The sequence below is a fragment of the Schistocerca nitens genome, chromosome 2 (genome assembly GCF_023898315.1).
Source record: "Schistocerca nitens isolate TAMUIC-IGC-003100 chromosome 2, iqSchNite1.1, whole genome shotgun sequence".
NCBI classification, from domain to species: domain Eukaryota; kingdom Metazoa; phylum Arthropoda; class Insecta; order Orthoptera; family Acrididae; genus Schistocerca; species Schistocerca nitens.
The window spans coordinates 34,037,477-34,061,202 of NC_064615.1; the positions used below are offsets into that span (position 1 = coordinate 34,037,477).

The following is a 23,726-nucleotide window of genomic DNA, read 5'->3' on the forward strand; positions in this document are numbered from 1 at the left end:
CTACCTCAAACACTGGGAATTCACAACGGAGATGGACAATCATGCCCTTAGTTAGGTTCTGGCTCGCCCATGTAAAACTGGACATATTGGGAGGTGGGCTGTCCAAATTTCCGCCTTCCTATTCAATGTGTGCCACATTAGGGAGTGTCATACAATTGTAGCAAACATCTTGAGCAGAATGTTTGAAGAGGAGGATGCCAGGGTGGTAGAAGGTTTTGTTAATTCAGTGCTTACCGAGGTTCTGGTATTGTTTGCTGACCCTGCACAACAACAACAGTAGGACCCAAAATTGGACTCCAGTGAGGAGTTGAGAGCCAGTCAGCAAGTTCCTGGGTGCGAATTGCACAAGGACATTTGCTGCCACCACAGGCACCAGGATGAAGAGCTAAAAATCTTTCTGATTGCCATGCTTGTCCAGGCTGTTTTCAAATATTAACATAATTCTGTTGTGATGGGTCATCTGGGGGTATAAAAAACCATTCACAAGATTCACAAGTTCTTAACCTGGCTCACCCTGCATCATGATGTTAGAAAAATTGTTGGCAGTGTTAGGAATGCAAGTTTGCTATGACAAATTCCAATGGACATAGGTTGTTGCTTCAGTCCACTCAGGCAGAGGTCCCCATGGAGTGTCTTTTTATTATTATGTTAGTCCTCTTCCAAGGACCCATTGTGAATGCTGCTATACGTCTGTTGTGGTTGATGGTTTTACTCAGTTCAGGTGGTTGCTCCCCTGTAGTGGTATTACTGCCAGACAAATTATTAGCCATTTGAGGTGCTCTGTTGGACATTGACTAATTGAACACAGTTTCTCCATTACCTTTCTATATTCTTGGCAATGAGCTATTGAAAGGCTAGATTCTTGGTGATGAGCTCTTGAAAGGCTGTGTCGGACATCTTGTCTAACTACACTGTTATTGCTGTTAACGAACTCAACATCACAATTCTCACTTCCTTTCAATGACATAGAACATCTACCTACATTAATAAAACACATATTGACATCACAGCAATAGATCAGTCAATCAACCACACATCACATCAACAGCTTCTGTCAATCATAATGTTCCCAACACATATACTCAACACAGAATGAATATTAAAAGGACATTTCATTTGTCTTGTAATAACTGCCATCAAAATAATGTATATGTCATCTGAGGACTTGTGCACCTCTTCAAAGCAGATCAGCGATCCCCAGAACTTCTATATTGATGTACACGCAAGTATTTCCTCTTGCAAGTTGCAGCAATAACGTCCTATCTTGAAGACATGTGTCATTGCTTGGCATTACTCACCACAGGCTAATAAAGTAACAATCCCACACAATATCTGTCCTTTTACGTACCATACTTCCATTTTATCGTGGTCATTCACAAGACGTCGGGATATGCATTATTCCTCTGAAATGATACATTATCACCACAAGGCAATGCAACATTACTGTAGTTTTGTCTTTGTTTTCATTGTTTACTTTCACTTCTGACCTCATATGAAGTAACCACTGAATAAATTGTTCAGTGATCACAGGACACATTTATAATTTCATAATCTACCTATAAAGTATTTTAATCACATGCTGGTGAGCTGAAAAGTAATACCTCTGAATTTTTATGTGAAAACTCTTAAAGCTTTTTAAGTTCTACGTATTTGCAGTCATTTTCATGAGAGGGCTCAAAATTGTAGCGTAGGTAAGAGGAACAGCATGCTATAATTGAGTTTTGAATTCAAAGATTTCACCCACATATGGAGCATCCTCTTCTTCAGCATGAAAATGCCAGACCACAAGTGAGTGCTGCGACATCAGCAACAATCCAACACCTTGGGTTAACTGTCATCAATCAACCTCCATACAGTCCCGAATTGACCCCCTCCAGTTTTCATCTGTTTCCAAAACTTAAAGAACATGAAACTTCCTGGCAGATTAAAACTGTGTGCCGGACCGAGACTCGAACTCGGGACCTTTGCCTTTCATGAGCAAGTGCTCTACCAACTGAGCTACCCAAGCACGACTCATGCCCCATCCTCACAGCTTTAGTTCTGCCAGTACCTCGTCTCCTCATTCTGGAAACATCCCCAAGGCTGTGGCTAAGCCAAGTCTTTGCAATATCCTTTCTTTCAGGAGTGCTAGTTCTGCAAGGTTCACAGGAGAGCTTCTGTAAAGTTTGGAAGATAGGAGATGAGGTACTGGCAGAACTAAAGCTGTGAGGACAGGTCGTGAGTCATGCTTGGGTAGCTCAGTTGGTAGAGCACTTGCCCGCAAAAGGCAAAGGTCCCGAGTTCGAGTCTCGGTCCAGCACACAGTTTTAATCTGCCAGGAAGTTTCATATCAGCGCACACTCCGCTGCAGAGTGGAATTCTTATCTCATTCTTAAAGAACATATTCGAAGTCTTCACTTTGACAGTGGTAAAGCAGTGCAAGCAGAGGTGAGGTTGAGGCTCTGTCAACAAAGTCAAACATTTTACAGTGACAATATACAGTGACAGTATCAACAAATTGGTCTCTAGTTGCGAAAAATGTGTTTGTCACTAGGTTGACTACAATGAGAAATACATATGGACACATGAAAAATAGAGATGTACAATGTTAAAAGTGTTTGCTTTACTTGAAAACTCTAAGAGTTTCAGAAGAATTACTTGTCAGCACATTCTTGTACTTCTCACTTCCATCCCATACGTCGTTACTTCAATGTCCTAGACAGAATTTTGTATAACATTATTTAAGACTTTCTTGGTGTATTTGACATTCAGGTAACTCTCAAGTGTTCTCCCAGATGGAATTCAGAATATTAAATGTCATCTGTGTGTGGTGTGAAAATATCAGTGTGTTTAAATGAATTCACAAATTTAGCAAAGGTTGACAAGGGGCAAGCAACATGGGCACCTTGAAGGTAATGGCAATCCAGTGTCTGAGAATACATGGAAACCAAAACAGACTTTTAATGCAGACTTCTTTTATTCAGTTCAATAACTGGTTTTGATCATAATGACCTCTTAGCAACCAATAATACTGACCTAATGATGAGCATCAAAATGGATACATGGATTAGTGTACACAGTGTTGTTGTAGTGGGACTGAGAACCATAACTCTAAATCCATCAAAAATAAATGAAAAATATATGTATTCAAAAAAGCAGATTCAGACCAGATGTGGCTTGAATTCAAAGAAATAGTATCAACAGCAACTGAGACATTTATATCAAATAAATTAACAAACTACGGGGCTGATACCCCATGGTACACTAAACAGGTCAGAACATTGTTGCAGAAACAGCAACAACAAAAAATGCCAAATTCAAACAAACACAAAAGCCCCAAGACAGGCAATCTTTTACTGAAGCTCTAAATTTAGTAAGCTGGCAGATGAGCCAAAGAGATTCTTGTCATATGTAAAGTATGCATGTGGCAAGACACAACCAATGTATTCTCTGTGTGATATCAATAGAAATACTATCAATGAGAGTGCTGCTGAAGCAGAGTTACTCAACACAGCTTTCTGAAATTCACAATCCAATTCAAGAACAGCTGCCAACACGAGTAACTTAGAGTTAGATATCCTTGAAGTGCGAAGCAACTTAAATCACTTAATGAAAGCAAGTCTTCCAGTCCAAATTTTATACCAATTCAGTTCCTATCAGAGTATGCTGAAGCAATAGCTCCATGCTTAGCAATCATATACAACCAGTTACTCAAGGAAATATCTGTACCACAAGACTGCAAAGCTGCACAGGTCACACCAATAACTGAGAAAGGCAATATGCGTAATCCACTAAATTACAGACACATATAATTAATGTCAATATGCAGCAGGATTTTGGAACATATATTGTGTTCAAACACATGAAATGTTGAGTGCTATCGACAAAGGATTTCAAATTGATTCCATATTTCTAGATTTACAGAATGTGTGACTGGATTAATGATTTGCTATGAGGGAGGTCATAGCTCATAGTAATTGACAGAAAGTCACCGAGTAAATAAGAAGTGATTTCTGGCATTCCCCAAGGTAGTGTTGTTCCTTATCTATATAAATGATTTAGGAGACAATCTAAGCAGCTGTCTTAGACTGTTTGCAGATTATGCTGTTGGTTATTGTCTGTTGAATGCATTATAAGATCAAAACCAATTGCAAAATGATTTAGATAAGATATCTGTGTGGTGTGAAAATTGGCAACTGGCTCTTCATAAAGAAAAGGGTGAAGCTATCCACATGGGTGCTAAAAGGAATCTGTTAAACTTCAGTTACGCAATAAAGCAATCAAATCTAAATGACATAAATTCAACTAAAAACCTTGGAATTACAATTACGAACAACTTAAATTGCAAAGAACACATTGTAAATGTGGGGAAGTGAACCAAAGACTGTTTTTATTGGGAGAACACTTAGAAAATGCATAAGTTCTTCTAAAGAGTCTGGCCACACCACACCTGTCCGTCCTCTTTTTGAGTATGGTTGTGCAGAGTGGGATCTTTACCAGATAGGATTTATGGAGTGCATTGAGAAAGTTCAAAGAAGGGCAGCACATTTTGTGTTATTGGGAAATAGAGGAGAAAGTGTCATGGACATGATACAGGGTTTGGGGTGGACATCATTAAAACAAAGGTGTTTCTCATTGTGGCAGGATCTTCTCACAAAATTTCCATGGTCATCTTTCTTCTCCAAATGAGAAAATATTTTGTTGAAACTGACGTACATAGTGAGAAACTATCATCATAATAAACTAAGGGAAATCAGAGCTTGCACAGAAAGACATAGGTGTTCATTTTCTCTGTGGGCTGTCCAAGAGTGGAATAACACAGAATTATTGTGAAGGTGGCTCGATGGACCCTACGCCAGGCACTTAATTGTGATTTGCAGGCTAATCATGTAGATGTAATCAAATTGAGCAGTCTCCTTAAACTTACTAAAAGAAGCAAAGCAATTTTATTTTGTTCTTTTACTAAGTTTAAGGTAGCCGACCAATCTGATGACCATCATTATGATCAAGAACTGTTTATTGAACTGAATAAAAGAAATGTGTGTTCAAGGACTGTTTTGGTTTCAACGAATTCATAGTGACAGATGCTGATGTAGCAGAGAAAGATAAATTCCCATGGACTTCAGCAAGAAGCTGACTATCTCACAAATTTAAAAAAGTTTTCATAAAGGATGTGTCAAATCTCTGCTAGGTAGGATGGGATACTCACATAAATGATCAAAGCAGTACTTTACATAATAGCACCCCCACTGTTCTTATCCTGTCTAAAGTGTTGGAGAAATTAGCTGCAATTCTTTTTCAAAATTTTACTGTACAAAATTATATTAGTCTAGACATCTGATTCGATTTCCGACAGGGATACAACACTAGGGATGCAGAGAAAAGTTATATTGAAAAGGTACATGAAGCACGAGGTCAAAGGATGCATGAATTTTCTGAGATCTTAAAAAGCCTTTCCTCAGTAAACCAAGCCTTGCTTATCAACAAATTGGGTAAAAATCAGATTAAGAGGAATGGTCTGCAATGGCTTACATCATTCCTATGGAACAGAAAATAGAATATAACTGTCACTCCAAACGTATGAATTATTATTCTAAACAAAGTACAGTATCACATGACATACCCAAAGGTTCCATTTTAAGGCTAATGATATTCCTATTCAGTGTAGATGACTTACCCTTAAATATAAATTCCCCATCAGTTCTGTTTACAGGCAATACTTCTGTTTTAATAGGAGCTGATAATTCAGAAAAATTTCAAGCTCTACTGTGCGCATTTGACACTCTGCGGAACTGGATCCAGTTAAATGCATTGAAGCTGAGGATTGCAAAAACCTATAACGTATGTTTCATAAATGAGCATTAAAAATATCTACAGTTTACATCTAAGCATAACAATTAAAGTATGGAAAATACTGACACCATCAAATCCCTAGAACTAAACGTGGACACGAAGTTAACCATGCATAATAATGTTGACTTCCTATCAATTAAACAGTTTTGATTTTAGAATTCAAACGTGAGCAAATGCTACTGACATGAGTGCACAAAAACCATAAAATCATAGTTATTTTGAATCGTCATTAAGTATGTTGTCAGATACATGTGTGCTGCACGGCAACAGAATTTGGTCACTAATTATTTCGGAAACTACAAATCCTAATTATTTCCTACCAATAAATTTACAAAATTATATTTTTCTTGCATAGCAGACGAAAATTAATTAAGGAGAACCATTTTAGTCATGCATGCAATACAATAAACAAAGATAATTTTATGTTTCCCATCCTCGGACAAGTTACACAGAGTTTCTACAGTGTATGGAGATGAACATACATATTAAATTAATACCCTGAAACATACTTAAAATGAAGTCAGATTGTTGTTGTTGTTGTGGTCTTCAGTCCTGAGACTGGTTTGATGCAGCTCTCCATGCTATTCTATCCTGTGCAAGCTTCTTCATCTCCCAGTACCTACTGCAACCTACATCCTTCTGAATCTGCTTAGTGTATTCATCTCTTGGTCTCCCTCTACGATTTTTACCCTCCACGCTGCCCTCCAATACTAAATTGGTGATCCCTTGATGCCTCAGAACATGTCCTGCCAACCGATCCCTTCTTCTAGTCAAGTTGTGCCACAAACTTCTCTTCTCCCCAATCCTATTCAATACTTCCTCATTAGTTATGTGATCTACCCATCTAATCTTCAGCATTCTTCTGTAGCACCACATTTCGAAAGCTTCTATTCTCTTCCTGTCCAAACTATTTATCGTCCATGTTTCACTTCCATACATGGCTACACTCCATACAAATACTTTCAGAAATGACTTCCTGCCACTTAAATCTATACTCGATGTTAACAAATTTCTCTTCTTCAGAAACGCTTTCCTTGCCATTGCCAGTCTACATTTTATATCCTCTCTACTTCGACCATCATCAGTTATTTTGCTCCCCAAATAGCAAAACTCCTTTACTACTTTAAGTGTCTCATTTCCTAATCTAATTCCCTCAGCATCACCCGACTTAATTAGACTACATTCCATTATCCTCGTTTTGCTTTTGTTGATGTTCATCTTATATCCTCCTTTCAAGACACTGTCCATTCCATTCAACTGCTCTTCCAAGTCCTTTGCTGTCTCTGACAGAATTACAATGCAATCGGCGAACCTCAAAGTTTTTATTTCTTCTCCATGAATTTTAATACCTACTCTGAATTTTTCTTTCGTTTCCTTTACTGCTTGCTCAATATACAGATTGAACAACATCGGGGAGAGGCTACAACCCTGTCTTACTCCCTTCCCAACCACTGCTTCCCTTTCATGTCCCTCGACTCTTATAACTGCCATCTGGTTTCTATACAAATTGTAAATAGCCTTTCGCTCCCTGTATTTTACCCCTGCCACCTTTAGAATTTGAAAGAGAGTATTCCAGTCAACATTGTCAAAAGCTTTCTCTAAGTCTACAAATGCTAGAAATGTAGGTTTGCCCTTCCTTAATCTTTCTTCTAAGATAAGTCGTAAGGTCAGTATTGCCTCACGTATTCCAGTGTTTCTACGGAATCCAAACTGATCTTCCCCGAGGTTGGCTTCTACTAGTTTTTCCATTCGTCTGTAAAGAATTCGTGTTAGTATTTTGCAGCTGTGACTTATTAAACTGATAGTTCGGTAATTTTCACATCTGTCAACACCTGCTTTCTTTGGGATTGGAATTATTATATTCTTCTTGAAGTCTGAGGGTATTTCGCCTGTTTCATACATCTTGCTCACCAGATGGTAGAGTTTTGTCAGGACTGGCTCTCCCAAGGCCGTCAGTAGTTCCAATGGAATGTTGTCTGCTCCCGGGGCCTTGTTTCGACTCAGGTCTTTCAGTGCTCTGTCAAACTCTTCACGCAGTATCATATCTCCCATTTCATCTTCATCTACATCCTCTTCCATTTCCATCAAATTGTCCTCAAGTACATCGCCCTTGTATAGACCCTCTATATACTCCTTCCACCTTTCTGCTTTCCCTTCTTTGCTTAGAACTGGGTTTCCATCTGAGCTCTTGATATTCATACAAGTCGTTCTCTTATCTCCAAAGGTCTCTTTAATTTTCCTGTAGGCAGTATCTATCTTACCCCTAGTGAGATAGGCCTCTACATCCTTACATTTGTCCTCTAGCCATCCCTGCTTAGCCATTTTGCACTTCCTGTCGATCTCATTTTTGAGACGTTTGTATTCCTTTTTGCCTGCTTCATTTACTGCATTTTTATATTTTCTCCTTTCATCAATTAAATTCAATATTTCTTCTGTTACCCAAGGATTTCTACTAGCCCTCGTCTTTTTACCTACTTGATCCTCTGCTGCCTTCGCTACTTCATCCCTCAAAGCTACCCATTCCTCTTCTACTGTAGTTCTTTCCCCCATTCCTGTCAATTGTTCCCTTATGCTCTCCCTTAAACTCTGTACAACCTCTGGTTCTTTCAGTTTATCCGAGTCCCATCTCCTTAAATTCCCACCTTTTTGCAGTTTCTTCAGTTTTAATCTACAGGTCATAACCAATAGATTGTGGTCAGAGTCTAAAAATAAAGCTGCAGAAGACTGTAGCAAAATGTTACTATTTCACAGTGGATGAACTAATAATTTGTGCGAGATCATTCTTAGTATTAAGTCTTTTCCCTCTATAACAAAACTCTATTATTATTATTAGGACACTATTATTAGCATATATTATGCTTTTGTAGTGAAATTTAACTACAAATTTTTGACATGACGCCTGTAACTGAATCAAATGATTTAGATTATGTTCGTTATGAGGCTACCAAAATAAAATTCACAGTATCACCACCATCAGATGACTGATTTAATTGAGATACGGCATGGATGTGGTAGCTTGTACATAATATGTATACCTCCCCTCACCATGCACATCAGTCACACTTTGATACAAAAAATAATGAGACTGCCGGGATTTACCTCCTCATCCTCATCTGCTGCTTTTCACACTGTCATAAGTACAATTCAGCCAGTGAAAGCTAATTATCTGGTTTGAATACATTATTGCCAGTGGAAAAAAGCTACTATCTGAACACATAAAAAGTCAATATGGTTCGTTTAAAAGACTGACTGAAAATTGGGGTACCAGCTGCCTCATTCTACCTTTCTCAGCACCTTTAAAAATGTTCACAAAACTCTTGGCATGTGAACATATTTGTGCACTTATTAATGTGCAGCTCACTTCTCACAGCCACTAGCTCCCCTAACCGTAACTTACTGACATCAAGCAGTTCACTGCTGTAAGTCACATACCCACCCACTCCCACTTGTCCATTCTCACTCTCTTTCAGCCCAACTCATTATCATCATCTCTTTGCGTGTCTCTGTCTCTGTCACCTGTCTCATAGTCACAGTCTTCATCATTCTGTCCTACAACTACCATCTACTCTCACTGTCTCCGTCTTGATTTCTCTTACTGCTACTATCTCATTCACTCATTCCCACTGCTACTGTCTCTTCTCACTGTCACTATCTCTCTCTTCCTCATCACCATCATAGACTGTTTCTCATTACAACTGACTTTCTCCCACTTCCACTTTCTCCATCTATTTATTCCTCTCCCATAGGCACTGTCTCCTAGCGCTGTTCAGTCACTGTCAACCATGGTCCACTGTCACCATATCCCTCTCTTTCTCTCACACTGCCATTGTCTCCTTCACTCTGTCTGTAACACAGCCACTGCCTACTATCTTCCAGTATTTATTACTTTCCAATGTCTTTCCTAATGCCACCATTGCCTTCTCTCACAGCATGAAAAAATGTGAATACGTTCACATGTCAAAATTTTTGAATACATTTTTAAAGGTGTTGAGGAAGGCTGAATCAGGTAGCTGGTGTCTTGTACCCAACTTTTCAGCCAGAGGCTTTTAAACAATCTTTGAGCTCCGATAGGAGCATTTTCCAGCTGGTTACCTTCTTTTCCCTGCCACAGCAAGGTATTTCACTTATGTGAAAAGAACATTACAGTAAGTAAAATTTTGATAGTTTATGTGTGTGAATGTGAACTAATGCAAAACTAATTTTATGCCTCAGACCAGATTTCACAAGCACAAAAATTTTGGATGTGTTTCAGTACAACAACATGGGCTTCCCAGAACACTTCTGAGCATAACAGAGACACTTTACATCATATTTCTCTGTGCTATATCAATTTATAAACTATATTTTCGAGACACACATTTTATGTGCATATTTTTCAGGTACTGGTAGTGTAACATCGAACTTCTGTATCTCAGAAACAGGTGAAGATATCAATAAAATTTTCAAGGTTTTTGAATACTGGGATCTTAGGAATGTATCACAAAAATTTCAGCTCTTTGCTGAGTGTAGCCATGTTGGAATCCATAGTTCGGTTTTGATATGAAAAAAAGCTTTTTGGGGGGGGGGGGGGGGGTTCTAAGGTACCAACCACGAACCAATGATGTCCCAAGAAACCCCTTAAAGACCCACCATATACCACATCAAATGCAACAAGAACCAACTGATTTGCTCCATTTGCCCATGCAGGAGGAACTGTGTAATATTCAAACTCTGGCCCTTGTTGTAGCATAGTGACACTAAGACAATTAAAACAGTCACTGAGTCATTCGTGTTGTTCATGTTTAATGCTGGTACTAGGAATGGCAGGTGTTAGATGCTGAGTGATCACTCAGAAGACCACAGAGATGCTGCATACTCCTGAGAGACAGTATTATCAGAAACTGGCAGAGTTTGAAAGAGGTTTCTTTAAGGATCTCCAATTGCCTGTCGGGTCAAATTGTACAGTGTACAGATTTGGGGAGAATTCACATATGACAGAAGCTTGATGTTATTGCATGGGAACATAATGGCAGGTATAATTGTCAAGGGTCTGGCTGACCACATCAGATCTCCGGAAGGGATCACTGTATAGTGCATGAAGCACATTGTAACCCCTGCATATCTCTGCCTGACATCCACAAACAAGTAATGGACTCCCTGAAACATTCTGCATCACCTTGACTATTGATCGGAGACTAGCAGCAGCCGGACTTGAGGAATAGTGTCCTGTATGTACGCTGCTATGAACACCACAACACAACTGGCTGCAATAGGAGTGCTGCCGTTTCTGGGAAGCTTGGACTGCTGATGCATGGTGTTAGCAATAAATTACAGTTCAGCACTACACCAGATGACCTTCATCTGCGAGTATGGTGCTCACATGGGGATGGGGGAAAGCTCCCATTCATCCAATGCATTGGAGAGGCACAGTAAATTTACTCCAGGCACCCGGGTGTGGGGATCCATCGTTTATTATTTCAGGTCATGGCAGGTAGTGACTGATGGACAGTACAATGGTACATCATGGACACAAAGTGTCCTCATGTGTTACCTCTCATGTGACAGCATTATGGTGCTGTTTTTCAACAGGACAATTCTCATCCATAAGTGGCATATGTCTCTATTAATTGTGTGCAAGATGCTGAGATACTCCCGTGGCCAGCAAGATCCCCAGATGTGTTCCTGAAAATGTGTGGGGCCAGCTCAGTCATTAAAACAGTTCCAGTGGCAATATCCAGCATACCAAGTACCAGTTACAACAGTTGTGGGTTAGCTTGCCTTATACAAGGATACATACGAGGATACTGTGGCTTTATAACAACCTGGAAAGATTGTGCTTGTAACCAGGCCAGAGGGAATGCAAAGTCATTCTGATAAGTGGGCTCATACTCCCAAATTATTTGTAAATTTCACTCAATTGTGTAATCACTGAAACAACATCAAATTCCCCCTCAACCTGTGAAGTTTCATTTCGTTCCCTCCTCCCCTTGTGGATGTTTCAATATTCTTGTCAGGTAGCATAGTACAAGGGGCATCAAATGAAATCTGGTCACTAGTGTAAAGTAACAGTAATGATCTTATTAACTCAAAAATGCAGTTATACAGAGTACACATACTCAAAAATAGTCACCAAAACTGTTGGCACATTTATCCCATTGTGACACTAGCCAGTCGATTCCATCCTTGAAGAAGCTAGTAGGCTGCTGTCGGATCCAGGTCTGGACCCAGTCACACACTTTGTCATCCATTGCAGATTGACGTCTGTGAATAGCTCGTTTTAGAGGTCCAAACACATGAAAGTCACATGGTGAAAGGACGGGACAGTTATGGTGGATGTTCCAGCATTTCCCACCAAAACTGCTGCAATGTATTCTTCACCGCATTGTCCGTGTTTGGGTGGGCATTATCATGTAGGAGGATAACACCATTGGACAGCATGCCTCTGGTTTTCGACTTGGTGGCTCGTCTAAGGTTCTGTAAAGTGACTTGATAATGCTGGACAATGATGGTGGTTCCCTGTTCCAGGAACTCGACTAGCAGTGGGGCCTTGTGGTCAAAAACGAAAGGCCATCATGACCTTATCAGGACTGATGTGCATGGCCTTTGATTTCTTTGGAGGTGGTGAAGTCGCATGTTTTCACTGCTTGCTATGACGCTTGATTTCCCGTTCAAAATGGAGACCCCATGTTTCATCAACTGTGACAATATGCAACACATAGCTGTATTCCTCCTCATGATAATGTTGCAGATGACTCAAAGACAGCGCCATTTGAGTATTGCACTGTTCGGCGGTCCGTTGGTGGGGAACCCACTGCGCACAGATTTTTCAAAAGTTTAAGTGTTGATGTATTATGATGTGGGCGGTGCCCACCCTAATATCCTGTAACCAATGGATCTCGTCCACGGTGATTCTATGGTTGTCCAAAACTAAAGCATTCACTTTTGCAACCATTTCCAGTGTGATGACACGATGAACCTGTCCAGGATGGGCATCGTCTTCCAGTGACTTGCACACCTCAAGGAATTGTTTGCGCCATGCAATTGCATTCAAGTGTTGTGTATTCCACAATGACTCAAACTGTATGCACCGTACGCAGCCTCCAACTCCCTCCAATTCCCTCTGCCACCAAAAATCGAATCACTCCTCATTGTTCCTGCTCACTTGCCTTCATGTTCAGTAGTGGATGATAACTTGTGTGACCATCTTCTCTTTGGCATGAAACCACATTGGCACTATGCAACATCAAACGGTGCACATATGTCAGTCTCTCTACCTGTAGATGGTGCCACCATACCAGCAGTTACTTAGTGCCACCTTACCTGTTAAGGCAAAGGCAGACAGACTGACCAGGTTTTATTTGAATGAACCTCATACACAATGTGTATTCCATAATACCTTTAACAGTAAATAGTAGCATGGTAAGCAGCTGATGATGTAACAGAAAGTGGTCCCATCCTTATGCATCTCAAAACAACTGACATACTATCATCAAATCATTTAGTGATCTTGCCAAACCTATTTTATGCTACACATGATGTTACACATAAACTTTTGTCAAGTTTCTTGATTGGAGTAGCTTCAGTTCTGTCTGATCTTGGAACCCAGTTATGACGCAATCTCATTACGATTAAATGTGTTTTTGTTGTCAATCATATCTAAGCTAAGAACAAGGCATGGTAAATCTCTTTAAATATATACAGATTTGCATATAAGCTCTGCTAAATGAGTCATGTGATGAGTACGGAAAGTCTCATTTGTTTTGGGCAATCACACTCAGCTTAGCGATACTAAAATCTGTCTACTGCTTCAGATACAACAATATATGTATAGTTCAGTACACAGACAGATTATGTAATGAAATTTCCTTGGCAAGCCTAATTCCTTCCATTCTGTTATTACCACCATTATGGAAAAAAATGGTTCAAATGGCTCTGAGCACTATGGGACTCAACATCTTAGGTCATAAGTCCCCTAGAACTTAGAACTACTTAAACCTAACTAACCTAAGGACATCACACACACCCATGCCCGAGGCAGGATTCGAACCTGCAACCGTAGCAGTCCCGTGGTTCCGGACTGCAGCGCCAGAACCGCTAGACCACCGCGGCCGGCCCACCATGATGGAAACTGAGAGGATTAGACAGTTACCTTACGGTTTCCATACTAGTGGTATTGTGGTGGCTCTTTGTCACAGATAAATATTGGCAGTCCGGCCACATTCTATATTTGCTTAGCTCGCTACAGCCGTCTGCTGGTGCAGCAAGTTTCTTTCTTAATGCAGTTACTTCCATTAACAGTTCTGGATTCTGCAGTGTGACTGGACACTTGTCTATTAGATTCTATGACTACTGGGATCCAGACAACAGCTCCAGACCCAGCTAGGCTTCTGCCAGCCTAAACTCGTCCTTAGTCTGGATCTTCCCTTTGTGGTGACAACAGTGGATTTTGGCCCCATGCCCACACTGTGTCAGACTGCCATTTGGCAATGCACTTTGTATCCAGATGTTTGTTGCACAGTATTGAGATTCACCTGTGTCCCACCACCTTTATCCCTGCACTGCAGCTCAGCAGGTTAAATAGAGCTTTTTGCTGCTAGGCATTCCCACAGATCAGGAAGCATTTGTGCCAATGGGGGTACCAGCCAAGTTTTAAGCCCTGCCCGTACAGCCACATGGTCGTGTGATAAGTATGTTCCTTTTTTTTTGGATCTTGCCCTGGTCATTCCTCCCATGAGGAATGTTCGATTCTGCACCTCGTATCAACAAAAATCATGTTTGTGCTGCTACATATTGATGATGAGGTAGTGACTTTGTTCTGTGCCCTACACACTTGTGGAACATGTGTGGGACATTTATTTTTCAGGTGAGTCAGGATAAAGGATGCTATTCTTGCCAAGCTGCTCTTTTATTTAGTTTTATATCAGCAAGTGACTTTCACTAAGAACTGTTAACTTTTGAGATCGTTCAGTGCTCCATGTTTTAATTTAATTATTTCTAAACCTGCTGTTTTTTTAACACCTTGTGAACTTTATTCATGGTGCAGCACCCAATATGCCCTTCTCATGCCCTCAATTCCTGCTAAGTTTTTTTGTTTATTTTATTAAGTTAGGTAGGGACAGTTCCCCACAGTTCCATTATGTAACCAGATGTGCAAGCCCCTTTTATCTTTGTTGTGGCTGTTGTGTGTGTATATCACATATGTATGCCATATCTCTTGTGCATAAGATCAATAGATAATGGAGAACAGTTCACTGTCAAAATATAACAACATTTCTATGAATTTGGCCATATACACTTGGAAATTTTAAGATAATCCTTCACATTTCTTCACTATTTACTTCAATGTCCATTGCAGGTTTTCTATGTCAATTTTGAATTAAGTATCTTGTTCTACTTCTAGTGATTCACAGAAATGAAGCACTTATGATGTAACTTGAGTAAATGATATGATCTGACTTGCAATGAGGACTAAAATGTGGCTGGAAGTCACAATTTTTTTTTCATCAAAAGTGAACAGGTTCACAATGAAATTTACCTAGAAACACAAGTTAACAACAGCAGTATTGATATTTATTATCTTTTGTTACAATGTATTTACAAGATAGCTGCAGTCAAGAAGTCTTTCTACAAACAAAATAAATATTTACAATTTATACTCACAATTGTTTAAACCACAACCTTTGTTTGCATGCTGCTGCTCTTTTTTCATGTTATTCACAGCAAAAAATATAATAAAAGAGGCAGCAGACACATCATAAAAAACAGGTGCAAATTTTTTTAATATTCTTACAAATGCAAATTGGGTTTACTAAAAATGTTTTTAGGATAGTTAATGAGTATGTTATCTTTGTACCTTTGGCAATGGAAGCTCAGCTCATATCAACTGAACTACATTAAAACATACATTCAATCACAAGCAGTTGCTTGCAAGGGTATGAAATGAGTGATGTGCAAGATATGCATCAGTTATGCAGCATGTGAATAAGTAAGTAATGTCCACAGAATGAAACTTAATAATAGCACATTTAGTATATAGACCTCTTTCTATTTTTGTGAAACATGTGATCTACTTGAATTCCATTTGCACTTCAGCTAAACTGTATCAACAGGCACGAGGCCAAGCTCTGACCTCCTTCAAAACAAAATGAGTTTTCATTCAGAATGCACACAAGTGATACAAAAAGCTCTAAAACACAAACTTTTACCAAGATCAAAATAATACAATATTTATGAAAAATATTACACAAACACACAAATTCTGCTGTGCGATCTCTAAGATGTAACATTTCAAAGCAGTACAATACCACTGCGAACTGTGCCTGTAACATTGAATGAAGTTGGTCTCTACCGAAATGCGTGTTTTTTTTTTTTTTTTTTTTTTTTTTTTTTTTTTTTTTTTTTAGCACAGCATATATACTCAAAAAGGGAGGAGACTGTAAAACATCAGTATATATATATGTAGTCTTTCAGTAACACAGAAATTTTCTCCCACATTTCTTGTTTTGGCTGGCCTGTTTTTCCTTCCACATGAAATGTGTATATTTATGATTGTAGTCTGTAATATTCTTCATAATATTATATTATTTATTATCTATAGATTCACATATGTTGAGGGTTTAATGCATCACTCAGGTGCTAAAAGAGTGTCCATCACTTGTTATACAATATTTCTATAAAATATTTCAAGATAATGAAATATTTTTAATTATTGAACTCTTTTCTATTACCTCTTTAAATCTAGTTACATGCTCAGATTTCACCCATATTATTACTAAAGCAGTAACTGTGCTGTATGCACCATGACTAACAAATCCTAATTGTCTGCTCTGAATACGTTGGTGTATTACTATAAATAAATATTAATAAGCTGGTGTAAGAACAAAAATAATATAGTGCCACTATAAATGAATGTTCAACACCACGTTTATATTCACAGGCAATGAAAAACCATTATTGGAAGCCTTTTTGTGCACATAAGATTTATGACCAAAGCATTATATACCACAAACGACAATCTAGTTTCCCCCTGGAAATTTTGTCTTGTTATCACTTACAAAGTGATTTTTTAAAAAAAAAAAAAAAAGGGAGAGAGAGAAAAAGAGGATGCAATCCACAATGCTTCGTAACTAATTTGTGTTGGTGAAAACCTCTTATAACGTCTGTGTCATACGAAAGTATGATTTCTATACCTCTGACACTAAATGTTATCACATATGTCTACCAATTTCTGCACAACTGATGACATTTCATGTTTCATGTTATTTTGAGTTGTTCCAATGCAAAAGTGTGAAAGTAAGTGATTAATCAGTTTGAAGTGGTGACCCAATAATTGCTGAAGTGAAGACTTCATTCAAGCATGTCTCTAGCATACAAATAATGACAAAACACAGTAACAAAAAATTTCCAGTAATCTTGTTCAAAGTATGTAAGAAGTGTGCATTGACATACACTAGCTGTGATGACTTGCACTTAACACTCACATTGTATCTGACTGTAATTGTGGCACTGGAGAAGTGAAATTCCATGAGCTTAGTAACAAATGCCACCATTCTGCACCACTTCTGTACTGTCAACATAACACTGCACATATTGTCAAATCTGCATTGCACTTCATGAGATAATGATATGTTATGACACATATCCTTTGTCTTGTTTCATACAGTTTCAACCATGCCTTTCTTTCTACGAAGTTTCTTTTCTTCTGCCTGTGTACCATCAGGCACCTGAGTGAAAGAAGTTTCCTCTGAACTAACAGGAGGTGGTTGTGGAGGTGGTGTTGGAGGCGGTGGTGTCGACGATGGCTGGGAGGTCGATGGCAGTGGAGCTGTAATAGTACTATCACTAGCAACTGGTGTCGTCGTTTCTGTTGCAGTTTCAGATGAATCTTGCTGTGGCACTGGAGAAGGGGTCATTGGTGATCTAAACATTGCATCTCTATGATGTAAAGGTTTGTGCCTCATCTTCACTGGTGGATTTATGCTCCCAGATGTTCCTGCAACACCATTGGTGCCTCTACCAGTTTTCTGTAAATTAGAATGATTAGTAAGAAATTAGAGGTTACAGTAAATGTGGTGGTTTATTACTCCCAAATAAGAAAATTATGAAGTTTGCTTGTCAATTAATTAATCATACTGTTATGCTACCACTTCTGTTGTCTGCCATAATAAAAGCTACTGCTAAACTAATTAAAGTAATCTACAGGGCACAATCGAAAAGTTGTAGGCCCCATTTTCTGCAGGACAGACAAACCGATGGAGGGGAGGTTGACTGGATGAGCGTGGTGAGGGCAACCTTCACAAACTGAATGTGACTCTCTGTAGTTGTGTGCAGGTCTTTGGAGGGTGAGCACACTGCTTCTCATGAACCACTGTGAAGCAGTGTCATTACATGCAGCATGGAATGGAATCTTGATTGGTGCTATGTCATGAAGGTTTGATTCAGACTTGAAAAAACCATCATGGAAACCTTCGATATGCTCAAGCATGCCTACATGTACGTTGCCATGAGTCCCTCAAGTGTCCCTGAGTGGCACAAGTTGTTCCAGGATGGGGGTAGAGCTCATCATGGGTGACCAATGCGCCGATCACCTGCCAACATTAAGGGCCAACAAAAATCTGACAAAAGTGAAACAACTTCTGGAGTCCGATCATAGGTTATCGATCCATCTGATTAGTGAGTGTTGAGCTTTTTTTTTTTTTTTTTTTTTTTTTTTTTTTTTTTTTTTACAGAACCAATTAAGCCTTTCTTTGCCAAACCACTCATCATCATAGAAGATTTGGCGATTAGAAAAATTTGTGCAAAGTTTGTGCCAAGTATCTGGACTGGTGAAGAAAATGTGAATCATGTGCAAATTTCCAGAGAAATTGTGAACTGTGTTTGAGAAAATGTAGTTACAGGAGATGAAACCTGGTGTTTGCAGTATGACCCACAGATGAAACACCAAAGTTTGAAATGGCAGACTAACACATCTCTTCATCCAAAGAAGGTCCGGATGAGCAAATCCATTGACACAACCACGCTTCTGATCTTTTTTAGCTTCATGACATCATCCAGAAAATATGTGTTTCTCCTGCGCAAACTGTGAATGTACAGTTTTATACAAAAGTGCTCAACAGGTTGTGAAAATGGGTCAACCACGTGCAACCACACATTGCCCGTTCTTGGAAGCTCCACACCGCGCTGTTAGTGCAAGAGTAGGTGGCCCAGTACGAACTTGTCATGTTGCCTCACCCCATCTAGAGCCCAGATGTGGCTCCATTGGGCTTCTTCCTCTTTCTTCACCTGAAACGGGACATGAACATCACCAAGGGACAATTTTTTTGACTCTTGTCGAAGACATCCAAGTGGCTGTAACAAAGACTCTCAACAGCTTTCTGCCAGTGACTTCCAGAAGGTGTTTGTGGATTGTCAGACACATTCCACTCAGTGTGTCGAAGCACAAGGTTCCTACTTCGAAGATTATTAAGGTTTTTTACTGATATATTAAAGGTTTTTACTGATATGTGCAATAAATTATTTGTAATAAAATCAGTCCTACTACTTTTGGATCGTACCATGCAGGTCTCATCACAACATAAATTAATCTGTCTGGTAGATGTCTGATGTAATTCTATTGCACTTGCCACACTTTTTAAAATCCGAGGTTGACTGCACCCAGCGAAGGTATTCCAAATTGATTGTTACAGAAGACAACTCCTTCGTAAACTATAACCTAAAATTTTACATAGTAAATGTAGGTTCCGATGTAACATAACAAATATGTTTGGCCACTATATGAAACTGCCCTTCCACATCGATCTTTTTGCTCATATCTACTTTACCTGCTTTCTCTGTGTGGTTCACGTGCTCATATTTGGTTTCTCTTTCAGAAATTATACCCAGATTTACTAACATTATTGAGAGTCAGAATCATCTCTTATTCAGAGTGCAAAGTAGTTTTTGTCGGCAACAGCTTTCGTCTACTAATCCTGCAAAGCCTGATGTGGGTGCACTGCTCATATTAATTTTGACTTTCTTTTTTTGTAAAAGCTTTCTGAAGCAATTTATGTACTTCAATCAAAGCTTGAGGTCAAAATACTCCAATTCTGATACCTAAATTTCATTACATCTACATTTATACTCTGCAAGCCACCCAACGGTGTGTGGCGGAGGGCACTTTACGTGCCGCTGTCATTACCTTCCTTTCCTGTTCCAGTCGCGTATGGTTCGCGGGAAGAACGACTGCCGGAAAGCCTCCGTGTGCACTCGAATCTCTCTAATTTTACATTCATGATCTCCTTGGGAGGTATAAGTAGGGGGAAGCAATATATTCAATACCTCATCCAGAAACGCACCCTCTCGAAACCTGGACAGCAAGCTACACCGCGATGCAGAGCGCCTCTCATGCAGAGTCTGCCACTTGAGTTTGCTAAACATCTCCATTAACGCTATCAAGCTTACCAAATAACCCTGTAATGAAATGCGCTGCTCTTCTTTGAATCTTTTCTATCTCCTCTGTCAATCCAACCTGGTATGGATCCCACACTGACAAGCAATACTCAAGTATAGTTTGAACGAGTGTTTTGTAAGCCACCTCCTTTGTTGATGGACTACATTTTCTAAGGACTCTGCCAATGAATCTCAACATGGCACCCACCTTTCCAACAATTAATTTTATATGATCATTCCACTTCAAATCGTTCCGTATGCATACTCCCAGATATTTTATAGAAGTAACTGCTACCAGTGTTTGTTCCGCTATCATATAATCATACAATAAAGGATCCTTCTTTCTATGTATTCCATTAAAACATGATGTAACCATTGATCAAACAGAACTGTTTCATACACACTACAGTAACATTTTATTTCATTTTTATTTTGGTATTTTTCTAGTGATTTTTGTTTCTGCATGTTTTTAGGCATTCCATATACATTACAACATAGAACACCAAGAATACACCTATTCAGAGTTGCCTGCTCTCAGCTCCTGCTGTCACCAAGAAGTAAAAATATGGTCTTACGATGGTCCTATACAAGGTGTGATCAATAAGTAATGGGAATTCCTCTTAAAGACTCTTTATTTATTGATCATAATAAACTTTGTACCCTTCAAAGTAGTCCCTCTCAGACATAATACGATTGTGATAGTGCTTTTTCCGGTCTTGTAAGCATGTCTGGAACTTACTTTTCATTATGGTGTTCAGCTCCTTCAGTGGTCCTGTTTTTATCTCGTCAATGGTGGCAAAACGATGTCATTTTACGGTGCTCTTCAGCCTCACAAATAGTAAACAGTCACAGGGGGCCATTACTGGTGAATACAGTGGCTGAGGCAACATAACAGTATTGTTTTTTGGCAAAAAAAATCAAGAATAAACATTGAAGTGTGAGTGAGAGAATTGTCGTGATGCAATTTCCACGAGTGGTTTTCACGCAATTTTGGTCGTTTTCTTTGGATTGCTTCACACAAACAGCATGTAACTTCCTGGTAGTATTCCTTATTGACCGTATGACCATAAGGCAGGAACTCATGATGCACTATCCCATTGAAATCAAAGAACACAGTGAGGAGAACTTTCAAATGTGATCAAACTTGTTGAATTATTTTCGGTCTTGGCTCTTCATGCAGTTCCCATTGGGACAACTTGGCCGTGGTTTCACCTGTTATAACCTGCTTTAGAACTTGGCCTTGGTTTCACCTGTTATAACCTGCTTTAGAAGTTCTGGATCACTGTTGACTTCATTAAGCAATTTCTGAGTGACATTCTGCACAAATGTGGCTGCTACACAATTCATGCCCCAAACATCTGAAAAAATTGCTTGGCATGAGCCAAAGGATATGTTGACATCATCAGCAACCACTCTGATGGTGATTTTCCAGAATAATTTTCTTTACTTCTTCCATCAACATTTCTAATGCAGTGGTTAACTTTACACCATTTTTCAAACAAAATTTAATGCAAATTCTTTTACCCCCTTTTTGAATGTAAAAATTCACCAAGCAATCAAATACGTTTATAACCTTTCTGACTGTCAACAATAAATTAAACATTCAAAACAGCTAAAAAATACATCAAAAGCATGTCTACCAACAAGACAAAAAAATTAAAAATCTGATGTATAAAGCCAATGAAATTAAAAAATTCGCATCTTAAGACATCAAAACTGATCACCAAGTGAAATACACATAACTTATGCCCAATCTGTTAATTGAAGTAATTTTAATATCTGTTTTAGTAATGAATAATACTAAGTAACATTACCATAAAATTTTATTTGTTATTTATAAAGATAAATCACCTCAAACATAAAATGTATCCATGGACCTGCAACAGTGAACACCATCAACCACTGGATAAGTATATACAATCTACTGTTGGGGGCTTGCATTTTGTAAACTAAACAACGAAACATATCAACAATGTAGGAAAAAAAGACAGATTGCTATTAGCCATAAAGAAGAGATGTTAGGTTGCAGACAGGCACAATTAAAAGACATTTCCACAAAGCTTTCGGTCACAACCTTCATCAGTAAAACACACACACACACACACACACACACACACACACACACACACACACACACACCATTCATATGCACACGCAAGCACCGACACACACACACACACACACACACACACACACACACACCATTCATATGCACAAGCAAGCACCGCCAACGCAAGCATTTTGGGCCAGAACACAATTATCATGTGGGATCCAAGCAGCACTCTGGAGGGGGCAGGGAAAAGATAGGGTATGGGTGCAGAGAAAGATGAAAGCTGTCTGGTGGAGTGGGCAGAGACTAGGATGCCAATAGGTCCAGTGTCAGACAGTTTTGAGGCAGGGAGTGGGGGGAAAAAAGGGGCAAAAAAGGAGGAGTGGGGAAAGACAAGTAGATGCTTTGGCAGAGGGTGGCAAATAAGCAGGGTGGGAGATGACAGGACAGAAGAGTTGGAAACTGCTGGGTGAAGGGTGTGGGGACAGTAGTCACCATATGTTGAGGTCAGAATAATTACAGAAGCAGAGAATGTGTTGTAAGGCTAGCTCCCACCTGCGCAGTTGGTGGAGGGAAGGATCCAGATGGCTCGGTTAGTGAAGCAGCCTTTGAAATGAGGTGTGTTACGTTCAGCTCCATGTTGTGCCACATGGCAGTCTACTTTGCTCTTGGCCACAGCTTGGCGGGGGCCGTTCATCCTGGTGGACGGCTGGTTGATAGTCAGACCGATATAAAGCTGTACAGTGACTGCAGCAGAGCTCATAAATGACATGCCTGCTTTCACAGGTGGCCCGGCCCCTGATGGGGGTAGGATAAACCTGTGACGTGACAGGACAGGACAGGACAGGACAGGACAGGACAGGTGTTGGGTAGGTGGATTGGGCAGGTTTTGCGACTGAGTTTCTCTCAGAGACATGATCCTTGTGGCAAAGGGTTGGGTCTGGGAGTGGCATAGGGATGGTCTAGGATGTGGTGGAGGTTGTGTGGGTGACAGAACATCACTTTAGGAGGGAAGTATCTTGGGTAGAATGTTCCTCATTTCAGGTCATGATAGATAATCAAAGACCTGGCAAAGGATGTGGTTCAGTTGCTCCATTCCGGGATGTGGCTGGCTCTTGGGGTTGGTGGGAGGATTGGGGGTGTGAGGGTAAATGGCACAAGGAGATCTGTTTGTGGACTAGGTCTGTGAAATAGTGCCTGTCTGTGAAGGCCTTGGTGAGACACTCAGCATACTGAGCAAGGGAGTTCTGTCACTGTAGATACACCATCCCTGGGTGGCCAGGTTGTATGGGAGGGATTTTTTGGCGTGAAAGGGTTGGCAGCTGTCAAAATGCAGGTACTGTTGGTGGTTGGTGGGTTTAATGTGGACAGAGGTATGGATGGAGCCATCAGAGAGGGGGTCAGCATCTAGGAAGGTGGCACCCTGGTTTGAGGAGGA

The 23,726-nt window shown here is 39.7% G+C and overlaps 1 protein-coding gene and 1 non-coding gene across 3 annotated transcripts in view; one reads left to right on the forward strand and one right to left on the reverse strand.

Moving 5' to 3' along the window:
- Positions 1 to 2,225: 2,225 nt before the first annotated feature.
- Trnal-caa (transfer RNA leucine (anticodon CAA)) lies at positions 2,226 to 2,300 on the forward strand. The gene has a single exon. It is a non-coding gene; the product is annotated as a tRNA-Leu (tRNA).
- A 13,059-nt stretch (positions 2,301 to 15,359) lies between these two features.
- Positions 15,360 to 23,726, reverse strand: part of LOC126235695 (protein CLEC16A homolog) — a 264,873-nt gene continuing 256,506 nt past the window's right edge. For both annotated transcript variants that reach the window (XM_049944445.1, XM_049944444.1), the window contains one exon: positions 15,360 to 17,834. In XM_049944445.1, the coding sequence (XP_049800402.1) occupies positions 17,466 to 17,834 (369 nt within the window). In that variant the 3' untranslated portion in view covers positions 15,360 to 17,465. The remainder of the gene's footprint in view (positions 17,835 to 23,726) is intronic.